The following is a 13,421-nucleotide window of genomic DNA, read 5'->3' as shown; positions in this document are numbered from 1 at the left end:
TGTAAGTGCTTTTTGCAATAACAGTACACTTTCAGAAAAAAGGTTAAAAAACAACATTGGGATGGTACCCATGAAAAAAATGCTGGGTTATTTTCAACACAGTGTTGGGTCAAAAAGGGATTGGATTGTAATTCAACCCAAAATGCAGAGTTGTTTTATCATTGTTGAGTCGAATATATAAACATTTTCAGGGTTAATTTAACCCAACGGCTGTGCTCGTCCCTTTTTTACCCAACGCTAAGTTAAAACCCAGCAGGTTCCAGTGGGTAGCACTGTTGCCTCACAACAAGAAGGTTCCCGGGTAGATCCGGAGGTCTTTCTGTTTGGAGTTTGCATGTTCTCCCTGTGTCAGTATGGGTTTACTCCGGGTACTAGTAATTAGAGATAACTTGTGTTGAGTAACTTGTATGTTCTCGCCATAGATACTACAATCGTGTTGGGAATAAATAAATATGTACCGTAAGATGCACCCTTAATGTGTACTTTTTCAAAGGGTCCCGTCCCAGTGACCACTTTAGTACCTTTTTTCTGTGAGTGTATGAATGCTTTGTAATCCAGAGAGAATATTGTATGCTCAAACGCTGGCTATGCAAGTCCTGTACCCTGACAAGACAGTCACACCATTTGAGGATCTCACCTGAGACTCGTGGTGCTCAGTAGATTTTGTAAGAATCGCCTTAAATGTTGTCAGAGTCATAGCATCTTTCTTTCATTTTCACAGAAATTGTCCACCTAAAAAAAATATGTTTAAGTGGATTTAAATACATCTAAGGGGTCTCTTTAAATGTACACATGTGCCTCTGTAGTTTTGGGTCTCAGCGGATGTGTCAAGAGTTTTTTTTATTAATGTCTATCTATAATTTTCAAGGTTCAATCAGTGGAAAATGTATGTGTAAAAGGAAATGACTGAACGGTTATTTGGGGAACCAGAAATAGTTTTTCTATGGCATCACTTTGAACGATAAGCACTTTTATTTTTAAAAGTGTAACTTAATGCGTTCATGATAGACGGTTCCTTCCTTAGGCATTTATTTATTTTAAAAGTGCAAACTAACTAGGAACATCGATAGCATTATTTCAATGTTTCTTAAAATGTCTCTTGAAAATGCAGTTAAAGCATACCATGTATTTTTAAGACCTCCCCAAACTTTTTGTTTTGACCTCCTGTAAAGGGGTGCAAGTATCAATTGTCAAGGTTTAATCCCAAACTCCTCTAAAGCTTTCAGCGGTTCATTCTTACTGAGCTTTTTGTCTTTAAACAGATAAGACAACCCAGTATATCAAATAGGACAAACAGACCCAGAACTTAACAACGGCACATGTGTGGCTTGATATAGAGTTCCTCTGAAAAGAGTAACAGGACTATATATGTGTATATATAAGTATGTAACCCAAAGCAGAACAGAAACTGCTCGCTTTATTGCAAGTATGCAGAAAGTCTGGAGCTTTAAAAATGTCAAAATAAAGGTTACTGCTGAACAAACACTTTAAGCCGTGGAGTTTTTGTGTCATAGCGTTTGATTCATGTTTTCTTTTTCAATGTATAGCTCACATTTTCCCTCCCCATCTGTTTTTCTGCCAGTCTCTTGATAAGGCAATATAGGGAAAAGACCATAATGCATAATGTGAAGATATTGTAGATAAAACCATTATAAGGCTGTCGTGTGTGGATGCAGTGTTGGCTAAAATTGTTAAATGTAACGTTTTGTCTTTTAACTTCATATGTTTGATTGGAAATGAAGTACCGCTTGAAGATGTTTGCTGGACGTAAGTCCCTGCATATTTTATTTGTGTAGCTACGTGCATGTAGGTGTTTGCATGTATGTGTATATTTTTATGGGGTATAATGAATCTAATTTTAAATAGACCCACTTTCTGGATGTATCTTTAGAGAGAGAATCAAATCAGTAATGAAACCCAAATACTTTGCGAGATGTTTAGTGGAGCTGTTGCCTATCTGTTACCCCCCCTTCTCTCGCTCTTCTCTCTCTCTTCTCTCTGTCTCTCTCTTTCTTTCTTTCTCTCTCTCTCTCTCTCTCTCTCTTTCCAAAACAGTAAGCAGGTAAAGGGCAGGGTGTGAAAGAGGGAGGAGAGTGACAGGAAGAAGGTGAGGAAACAATGAGATGACAAGAGTACAACAAAACACAAACGGACTGAAGAGACAGAAATCGAGTTTTGTAAGCATTTTGGGATTCTGCTGATTGCGAGGTATTGACTTTTTCACAAATTGTACATTTGTTGTTATGTTTGTATTCGAGTTAGTGTAGTTTTATGTTTGTGTTTTTTTTATTGCTGCATTATTTTACAAACTGTTGAAATAATAATGAAAGAATAACTATCAAATGTTACCGATTCGTGTTTTTATTGGGCCACTTGCACGTTTTAGGGGAAAATATTTCGTAGCACAAATGCTTCAATTGCATATGGGCATGTGTGGGTTTGTAGGTGCGTGTGAATTTGTGCTGAACCACCGTAGTTTAAGTACTACAGTAGTTTCTTTACTGTTTACAAACAGATTATGTCTGCTGCAAGCTGATAGATATTTGACAGATGCGTTTTTTTTACTTACAGATGCTTGTGACTGTGTTATTTATTGTCACGATGATGCCGACAGGTCATCTGATGTATGGCCTCTCTAAGGTAAATTTCTGCAAAATTCACTTAACATGGACTTGTAAGATGTGTGTGCTTAACATCTCTGAAGTTTAATCCACTATGTATCTTTATATTTTGTGCACTTTATTTTTTTTTATAAACTATAGTATTATGTACAAATGTTGTCACTGGGACAGTGCCTTTAAAAAGGTCCTAATATGCACTATTTTGGTATAAATACAGTACCTCTAAGGTACAAAAGTGCACTTTTTAAAAAGGTATCGCCCCAGTGACAAGATTTGTAACTTTTTTTTTTAAGAGTGTTTGAATGTATTGTTGCACATATAAGTGTGTTTTATATTCTCACAGCAAAATAACTCAACACTGTTTATCTTGAATCTGAGCAGCACAATAAAGAAAGATTTCCCCGGGCCATCGTGAAGAGAGACTGTTCATCTTCAATTATGTGCGAACCAGGTATAAGCGCGCTTATCGGCACTTTCTCCGAATTTTCCCTGTTTGTGTGGTGCACCCATTTCTGGCAAATGATTCTGGGTATTACGCATGTGGGTCTGAACAGGAAACCAGCGAAGAAATCGATGGTTATTTATTACCTTTTAATTTGTTCTTCATCCTTTTCCTCTCCTTCGCTGCATCTCGTGATGGGAAACGCTACATTTTGACAAAGAAGCGCAAACCACTTCCTTCATTATAATACCACTGCATCGAGCTTCGTTGTAACGTCCTGTTTTTCATCTAGTCTTTTTTTGCGAGACCTCAGTCAGCAACTATTACACTGTGCACATACTGTGTGTGTTCAAGCACCCACATCCGTTTTTAAGTTCTGGTACACGCAAAAAATCGTGTCTGTGCACAGTCCAATGCAAGTTTAGTTATTATACCTTTAAAGGAATAGTGCACACCTAAATTAACATTGGGGCAGCTTTTCCTCATTCTAAACCCTTGACTTACGTACTTGGAGCACAAAGAGAACTGATCAGCAGATTTTTTTTTACTTGTCACGCTTTTCACAGACAGTAATGGTCACCATTCGATGGATGAATGCTTAATGCGTGTTTTATGCAATAAAAAATATACAGATTTGGAAATACATTAAACATTTTGATCTTTATTCGCTTTTAAATTAGGAATGTATTTTTGTGCAACAAACTTTCTTTTTACTTCCACTTTATTTGTCTTGACTTTGCTCCATAGTTTTATTTTTTCCATCTTATTTGTTCCACTTCCTCTTTCTCATCTCTGTTTTCTTGTCCATTCACTTTCAGGATTTCACCTATCAGACTGCAAGTGCTCTCCGTGTAAACCTGGTTTTTACACCAGTCACTTTAACAGAGAAGATGAGTGTTACCGCTGCTTCCAGAGCTGCAAACCTGGTGTGAATGTTATTTATATCCATCACAGTACATAGACGAGATGAACTGAGAATAGAAACAGGAAGTATTGCAATAAGCTGCTTCGTTTTGAAATAACATTTGTCTGTCTGTGTTAGCCTATAATTTGGAGGTGGTGAAAGAGTGCACAAGAACATCTGATGTGGAGTGTCGCTGTCGGGATGGTTTCAGCTGTACAGAGCGAGATCCGTACACACAAGGCTGTCGAAGATGTCATCCGATCACAACACCCACCCCAAGCCTGCCTTATATATCTACTTACTCCCCTGCTGCCTCCATTTTATCCACTGATTCCCCGCAAATCAACTGGAAGGGTAAGTATATATATAAACAGTAGGCTCACTGTGCAAAAGTCTCATGCTGCGTTTACACCAGCCATGGTAGATGCGGCAAGCGCGAGTGATTTACATGTTAAGTCAATGCAAAGACCCGCATCCGAGTTGAAAAATCTGAACTTCGGCGGATTTCCATGCTGCGTTAACCAATCTGGACCTTGCTGTAGTAGTGACGTGATTACAGGAAGCGAGCGGAGATGCAGAGTTTTAGCGAAGTTGCAGAAGCCCCACCCATGATGCAAATTTCTGCATGAATGTCTCGAATGACTAGAATTTCATGCGCAGCTTTCACGCGCGAATGAACTCAAATGTTCAAGCGTCCCCGTTTTTGCCCCCTCTACCAATTATGCAGGGTTCACACCAGACGCGGTAGATGCGACAAGTGCGAGTGATTTACATGTTAAGTCAATGCAAAGACGCGATTAGGCATCCTGCGGCGTGGTACATACTGTAAGCGTGGCGCGAAGGGCGCGTTCCGCGCGAATTGAGGAAACGCACAAGCTGAAAAAATCTGAACTTCGGCAGAATTCCATGCCGCGTTAAGCAATCAGGACCTTGCTGAAGTAGTGACGGGATTACAGAAAGCCAGCATAGTGGCGGAGTCTCAGCGGAGTCGTGGAAGCCCCTCCCATGATGCAAATTTCTGTGTGAATGTCTCGAATGACTAGAATTCATGCGCGGCTTTCACGTTTGAGTGAACTCAAATGTTCAAGCGTCCAACTATGTGCGAATAGCGTGAATCCTGAAGGAAGGACAGCAAAAACATCTTTCCGTTCAACAAATGCCTTGACCGCGTTTCTCTGTTCCTCTTTTAAAATCAATGCTCTGTCGATATCTTTTAGAACAGACTTTAATGTCAGAATCCACACATCTGAATTCTACAGCGGCAGCCATTTCGATATATAAATAGATTCAACACACGCGCTCTTTGGTGACATGGTTGATTATGTTACTGTTGATCATCTCTTCATCATCGTATAAAGGCCGCCCTGACAATTTGATTGGTCGACTAGCTTTGGGTCTCGCATAGTAGCTCCTCAACGGAGAAACCCCAGACTGATCTTCCTGTCCTCAAAATGTTGTGGGCGGGGCTAAGATCGGCTGGCATCCAGGCTAGAATGCACCATTACTGTGCATTTACACCAGACGCTGTAGAGGCAGCAAAACCTGTTATTCGCGTGTAGTTTGACGCTTAAACATTTTGAGTTTACTCACTTTATTTGTGGGTGAAAGCAGCGTGTGAAATTCTAGTCATTGAAAACATTCATGGAAATTTGCATCATGGGAGGGGCTTCTATGACTCCGCTTGCTTCCTGTAATTACGTCACTACTAAAGCAAGCTCCTGATTGGTTAACATGGCGCGATTTTCCGCCTAAGTTCAGAATTTTCAACTTGTGCGTTTCCCGTGGCAGTGCTCAATTTGTGTCATTCGCGCAAACTAGACGTGCGAATGAGGTGGATTTGCTGCGCTAAAACACGCATTCGCATCGCGAGACCTCCAGACGCACGTAAACACGTCTTTACATTGACTTAACATTGAAATCATTCGCGCCAAACAATCTATTCGCATTTGGTGTAAACGCAGCATTAAGCCGCCACCACCACCACCAGACTTGTTGTTTTAGAAGTTTTAATGTCCATCCATATTTATTTTTCAATTTATTTTATTAAGATACAAACAGAAAATACAGGGAATATGTAAAAAAAAAACTAAACATTTGCAGGACTAAATGTCTTCTTTAGGCATCATCAGTGTTTAGTGTGACATCTCTTGGCACTAAACACAGCTTGAGCGTTTTTGACCAGAATGAAGTAAAAAGACTCATTTCTTTAAAATGAGAAATTAGGATTTAATTCTACAACCCCAAATCAGAAAAAGTTGGCACACTGAAGAAATTATGAGTAAAAAAGGAATGGAATAATTTACTAATCTCATAAACTTATATTTTATTTACAATAGAATATAAATAACATATCAAATGTTGAAAGTGAGACATTTTGAAATGTCATGCCAAATATTGGCTCATTTTGGATTTCATGAGAGCTACACATTCCAAAAAAAGTTGGGACAGGTATCAATAAGAGGCCAGAAATTGTAAATGTACATATAAGGAACAGCTTAAGGACGAATTTGTTACTTATTAGGTCAATTGGCAACATGATTGGGTATAAAAAAAGCCTGTCAGAGTGGCAGTGTCTCTCAGAGGTCAAGATGGGCAGAGAATCACCAATTCCCCCAATGCTGCGGCGAAAAATAGTTTTCTGAGTTTCCCAGAGAAAAATTTGAGAGTTTGAAGTTATCATCACCTACAGTGCATAATATCATCCAAAGATTCAGAGAATCTGGAACAATCTCTGGGCGTAAGGGTCAAGGCTGGAAAACCATACTTGATGCCCTTGATTTTCGGGCTCTTAGACGGCACTGCATCACATACAGGAATGCTACTGTAATGGAAATCACAACATGGGCTCTCGAATACTTCCAGAAAACATTGTTGGTGAACACAATCCATCGTGCCATTCGCCGTTGCCAGCTAAAACTCTATGGGTTAAAAAAGAAGCCATATCTAAACATGACACAGAAGGGCAGGCGTTTTCTCTGGGCCAAGGCTAATTTAAAATGACTTTGGCAAGGTGGAAAACTGTTCTGTGGTCCAACGAATTAAAATTTGAAGTTCTTTTTGGAAAACTGGGATGCCATTTCATCTGGACTAAAGAGGACAATGACAACCCAAGTTGTTATTAGCGCTCATTTCAGAAGCCCGCATCTCTGATGGTTTGGGGTTGCATGAGTGCGTGTGGCATGGGCAGCTTACACATCTGGAAAGGGACCATCAATGCTGAAGGTTTATCCAAGTTTAAGAGCAACATATGCTCCCCTTCAGATGTCGTCTCTTTCAAGGAAGACCTTGCATTTTCCAACATGACAATGCCAGACCACATACTGCATCAATTACAATGTCAAGACTGCGTAGAAGAAGAAGTATTGAAATGGCCAGCCGCCAGTCCAGATCTTTCACCCACAGAAAACATTAAAATGCATCCTAAAGAGGAAGATGCGACAAAGAAGACCTAAGACCTAAACGAAGCCTGTTTTAGACAAGAATGGGACATTCTTCAACATTCAAAATTCCTATTCCTAAACATTGGTCCTCCTCCAGCTGTTCCTTATATGTACATTTAACTTTTCCGGCCTCTTATTGCTACCTGTCCCAACTTTTTTTGGAATGTGTAGCTCTCATGAAATCCAAAATGAGCCAATATTTGGCATGACATTTCAAAATGTATCACTTTCTACATTTGATATGTTATCTATATTCTATTGTAAATAAAATATACGTTTATGAGATTTGAAAATAATTCCATTCCTTTTTACTCACAATTTCTACAGTGTCCCAACTTTTTCTGATTTGGGGTTGTATTTCGGTTTAAGAGATCCTGCAGTTTCCTGCTATTGCTCAAGTGTTAGGGGAGTTTACACTTAAAACTTGAGTCATCAGTTTACATTTTTATACAGTTATTAATACTATATATACACATTTCCTGTATTTTCTGGATGTATTATATTAAATAGACTGAGAAACAATTATATATGATCACTATAACATTGCAAGAAAACAAATCTAATTGTGGAATGGTGGCCTAAGACTTTTGCACAGTACTGTACATATAATAGTTTTAGGATATCTTTATATTTATTTATATATTTATTTGTTTGTTTCTTTATTTGCACTCACAGGAAGTAAAAGTTTTTTGTGTCCCTCATCTATACCTCATCTTTTTCAGATGGAAATTTTATTTGGATTTTTATTGGATTCTTTTTAATTATGTTGTCCATCATGGTCCTTATCATCTTCTTTCGGTTCTGCAAAAAGAAAGAGAAAGAATGCTTTAAGCAATGTAAGTTACACGCCTACAAAGTTCAGATTGAAACCTTGATTGAATTGGCAATTGTCTTACCTCTTGCTATTTCTACCTCATTAGTTGTCCGGCAATGCTCATTGGGCAATCTAGAGGTAAGCAACGTGTGCAAATCTGGATAAATATTTTAATATACTTTGTATTTTATCTAATTTAATAATTGTCTCTAAACCTTCAAGATGGACAGTGAGTCCACACCTCCAAACAGCCAGGCAGGTGATCAGCGAGAGATGCCGTCACATGACAGTATACCCACCAATCAACAATCAGGCTGCTCTTTCCATCAGCCAACCGACTCGCCGCAGGCGGTGCCGCCTTCTGGCAATTTAGGTACAAGGAGTTGATTTTTTTTTTAAACAAGAACATAAATTTTACATATGCAGACTTCTGATTTAATAATATTATCTTCTCTTCCTCTGATAGGCCCACTGCACATCTATGGTCCCCAGACAGTTTTTGTTAGTTTGCTCAATCAATTTGGATATGACGGAGGAGATAAAAAAGCTAATGAACTTCAAGAGGAATCTATAAGTAGCATCAATGTGCCCCATCCTCAGTCTCCCCCCATACATCTATCTCAAGAGGAAAAAAGCTATGAGAACGATTTTATCTTCTTCCCATCACAAGAACAAGGAAAGGAGTGCCATATATCTAAAGAAGAGGGTCTGTAAAGGATTATCAGAAATCTCTGTACTCATCCGGTACTATTTGACCAAGTATTAAAACTCTAACCCTGGCAGGGGATGTCGTCCAAGAGGCATGAGGCTGCACCGTTGGAAGACCTGGGTGTTTGACTAACAGAAAGTTTTATGTATAAGCTTGACAGTTTATGCTGACTTTTTATGCTTTGTCATGATTTCGAACCATCAGATTGGCTGATGTGGTGCTAATGCTGACTGCATAAAGAGCTGTAAAGGCTCTCCAGGTCACTGCTGGTCTCTCTTATGAATGGTGGTTAGAAGATCTCGGGGCCAAAGCTTTATCTTTGTTAAAGAGCAGCCCCAAAACACTCAAAGATATTTATTTAAACTTTTGCTATTAAAGGCGGGGTGCATGATTTTTGAAAAGCACTTTGTAAGGGGCATGTCTGGGTTGCGTATGTGTGGGGCGGGTCTATCAAAAGAAGGTCCAGGTTCTATTGGGGTAGGGGCGTGTTTGTTTAGGTGATTTCAAATGTCAACACTGGCTTTCAGAGATCAAGCACCCCGCCTTTAAGGTTATAATAACTGAAATGTGCCTCTGTTTGTTTGACAGTCTAATGGGAATGACTAACTGGGATCTGGGACCTCGTTTATAAAGCGTGCGTATGCACAGATTTAATAGTAAAGTGTTGCAGACAATTTCAAGCTCATATGTGATTTATAAATCTCACGTCTGAAAGTGAGGCGTAAGCGCGTTTTCTATGCGTACATTCGTTTTATGAATCACATGTGCGTGCCTTTTGAGAAATTATCGAAAGGTCAAATTCAGGACGTTTTCTATGTAGCATTTTATAAATGAGTCCCCTGGAGTTGTGACATTTGCCATTATTATTTAATATAAAGTTTGTATTTATTTGAACTGATATTATCAAGTGTTATTACCAAATACTGACAGTGTTTTGCTCTAGACAGTGTTTTAATAGTTTCTCAGTGTTCAGTACCTGCTCGGTTACGTCAGCGTTCTTCCTCTTTGGTTTTTATGTGGCAGACGTTGGATAATGCCACCAAAAGTCCTGACATTTCGATGGTGGTCTGGAAATGTCAACGCCGTTTCATCCTTTTAACAACTCAACTAACTCAATAATCAGCGCACGAACACACAAAGCTGTTTTGTTATGTAAATATGTTTTATTATTGCAGAAATACACATTTTTATACATGATATTGATTGTAAAGTGCAATAGCATCAATAAAATTATTTTTCCATGATTTCTCCCTGAGTACTTTAATATGAATCGCAGGAAATAATAAAATTCAATACAATTTTTTTTATAAGTGGGTTGTTGATATACAGTACAGTGTAATACTTGGAAAATTTGCTGTGGTGTTTCATGTTCTTATATAATGGTTATGCATGCAGCTTTTCTGACCTTATATATTTGTTGACACACTACATGAACTATTTTAACATTTTCCTCTCAAAAATTCTTCTTTCACTCATTGTACATTGAACTACTTGAAGGCAAAAGTATCTTAAAAACTTAAAGAAAGGCCGGGCTATACAGTTCTCCTTAAACATTCATACATTAAACAGATAATCAAAATTCTTATATTGATAAAAACATGAACACATCATGCATCATATACCCATTTATAATACAAGAGCACAACCAGAAAATGTACACAATATTTGCAAAGAGTTGTGTGTTGTATATTCAGTGTCTTTGTGTGCAGTGGGGAAGTGTGTATCTCTCGCTGTCTTTATTTCTCAGGATGGTCTCCATAGACAGACAGTCATTCTCACAGAACCTTCAGACGGGCCGCCTGACTACAGACTCTTCTCTTGAGTGTGTGACAGCAGCAGGTTTGTGTTAGTCTAAATACTCGAGCCACACACGCACCAATGGTCTTCTACCGTCGTCCTTCTCAGGCTTCCTCCAGTTTTTCAGTCTTTCCACACACCTCCTGCACTGGCATCGGTACTTCCTCTTCCTCTGTGCACTCACTGGATCCGGAGTTGCTCTTTTGGGGGAACCAGTGACCTGGTGACCCAGTAAGATGGACAATGTTAAATGATATATTTCAACTATGCATTACATTATCATGTCATATAATAGTTTATTGTCTGGTATTAGCACTCCTAAAATTAAAGGTTCCTAAAAATGCTCTATGTCTGGCGGTGTGGTTCTATAAAGAACCTTCCACAGAAGGTTTCGCAAAAGGTCATTTGTAGTGGAAAATTGTTCTATACACTATAAAAAGATAATGGTTCTTTGAGGAAACATTATTTGAAGAATCAGAAGAACACTTTCCAGAACCTTTATTTTTAAGAGTGAATAAACAAAATGAATGCAATGTAGGGTATAAACAGTATTAAGAATCTAATTAAAAATATTTTTTAATCTTAAAGAATACTCTTAAAGTAGAATCGTTATCATCATCTTCAATAATATCTTAATCTTAAAAAATAATCCTAAAGTATAATCTTAAGAAATAAGAATAATCTTAATCCTAAAGTACAATCTTAAGAAAAAAGAACAATCTTAATCCTAAAGTATAATCTCAACCAAATAATTTCTTAATCTTAAAGACTAATCTTAATCTTAAAGATGTATCTTAATCTTGAAGGATAATCTTAATCTTAAAGACTAATATTAATCTTGAAGGATAATCTTTATCTTAAAGGATAATCTTAATCTTGAAGGATAATCTTAAAGACTAATCTTAATCTTAAAGAAAAATCTCCATCTAAAAGACTAATCTTAATCTTAAAGACTAATATTAATCTTAAAAACTAATCTTAATCTTGAAGGATAATCCTATTCTAAAAGAATAATCTTAAATAATAATCTCATTCCTAATCTTAATCTTAAAGACTAATATTAATCTTAATATTGAAGGATAATCTTAATCTTAAAGACTAATCTTAATCTTGAAGGATAATCTTAATCTTAAAGAAAAATCTTAATCTTGAAGAATAATCTTAAGGAATAATCTCATAATCTTAATCTTAACGACTAATATTAATCTTGAAGGATAATATTAATCTTGAAAAATAATCTTAATCTTAAAGAAAAATCTTAATCTTAAAGACTAATATTAATCTTCATATTGAAGGATAATCTTAATCTTAAAGACTAATCTTAATCTTGAAGGATAATCTTAATCTTAAAGAAATATCTTAATCTTTAAGAATAATCTTAAGGAATAATCTCATACCTAATCTTAATCTTAAAGACTAATATTAATCTTGAAGGATAATATTAATCTTGAAGAATATTCTTAATCTTAAAGAAAAATCTTAATCTTAAAGACTAATCTTAATCTTGAAGGATAATCCTAATCTTTAAGAATAATCTTAAAGAATAATCTCATTCCTAATCTTAATCTTAAAGACTAATATTAATCTTAATATTGAAGGATAATCTTAATCTTAAAGACTAATCTTAATCTTGAAGGATAATCTTAATCTTAAAGAAAAATCTTAATCTTTAAGAATAATCTTAAGGAATAATCTCATACCTAATCTTAATCTTAAAGACTAATATTAATCTTGAAGGATAATATTAATCTTGAAGAATAATCTTAATCTTAAAGAAAAATCTTAATCTTAAAGAATAATCTTAAGGAATAATCTCATACCTAATCTTAATCTTAAAGACTAATATTAATCTTGAAGGATAATATTAATCTTGAAGAATAATCTTAATCTTAAAGAAAAATCTTAATCTTAAAGACTAATCTTAATCTTGAAGGATAATCTTAATCTTGAAGGATAATCTTAATCTTGAAAAAGAATCTTAATCTTAAAGAAAAATCTTAATCTTAAAGTCTAATATTAATCTTGAAGGATAATCTTGAAGGATAATCTTAAGGAATAATCTCATTCCTAATCTTAATCTTAAAGACTAATCTTAATTTTAAAGACTAATATTAATCTTGAAGGATAATCTTAATCTTGAAGGATAATCTTTATCTTTAAGAATAATCTTAAGGAATAATCTCATTCCTAATCTTAATCTTAAAGAATAATCTTAAGGAATAACTTCATTACTAATCTTAAAGATTATTTTAATCTTAAAGTATAATCTTAAATAATTATCTTAATATTGAAGAATAATGTTAAAGTATAATCCTAAGGAATACGATTCATCTTTAAGAATAATTTTAATCCAAAAGTATAATCTTAATCTCATAATTAATCTGAATGATAATTATTATTTTAGGGGTGGTTTCCTGTCTTAAATAATTATCTTAATCTTAAAGAATAATCTTAATACTGTATACTACATCTCTATATGTCTACATATCAGGTGTTGTAATGTTTTATTAGTGATTGACAGATTAAGTGCTACTGACCGGTTGATGTGGACATAATCCGTTTACATGGCCATGCATGTCTGCTGATGAGAAGGAAACAGGTGAACAGAACGCACACACACACACACGCAAAACACAGACTCACCGAGATCCACACATTGTCTGGAAGAGGTTGACAGAAAGGGAGCAAACGGGT

General features: G+C 36.2%; 2 protein-coding genes across 8 annotated transcripts in view; one reads left to right on the top strand and one right to left on the bottom strand.

Annotated features, from left to right (window-relative positions):
- The first annotated feature begins 2,033 nt into the window (after positions 1-2,033).
- Positions 2,034-10,513, top strand: LOC135743585 (uncharacterized). The gene is made up of 9 exons (XM_065261368.2): positions 2,034-2,208; positions 2,572-2,640; positions 3,003-3,072; positions 3,882-3,989; positions 4,106-4,321; positions 8,130-8,243; positions 8,328-8,359; positions 8,444-8,594; positions 8,688-10,513. Exons 2-9 carry the CDS (start codon positions 2,572-2,574, stop codon positions 8,933-8,935), a joined length of 1,008 nt encoding a protein of 335 aa, XP_065117440.1. The 5' UTR covers positions 2,034-2,208; the 3' UTR covers positions 8,936-10,513.
- Positions 10,072-13,421, bottom strand: part of LOC135751858 (uncharacterized) — a 16,046-nt gene continuing 12,696 nt past the window's right edge. For 5 of the 7 annotated variants that reach the window (XM_065270139.2, XM_073811648.1, XM_065261375.2 and 2 more), the window contains exons 6-7: positions 13,265-13,387; positions 10,072-10,947 (exon numbers count right to left, since the gene is read on the bottom strand). In XM_065270139.2, the coding sequence (XP_065126211.2) occupies positions 10,832-10,947; positions 13,265-13,387 (239 nt within the window). In that variant the 3' untranslated portion in view covers positions 10,072-10,831. The remainder of the gene's footprint in view (positions 10,948-13,264; positions 13,388-13,421) is intronic. The other 2 variants (XM_065270141.2, XM_065270140.2) reach the window with 2 other exon arrangements.

The sequence above is a fragment of the Paramisgurnus dabryanus genome, chromosome 13 (genome assembly GCF_030506205.2).
Source record: "Paramisgurnus dabryanus chromosome 13, PD_genome_1.1, whole genome shotgun sequence".
NCBI lineage: Eukaryota > Metazoa > Chordata > Actinopteri > Cypriniformes > Cobitidae > Paramisgurnus > Paramisgurnus dabryanus.
The sequence above is the reverse complement of the archived record's forward strand: the minus strand, read 5'-3'. Positions and strand labels throughout refer to the sequence as shown.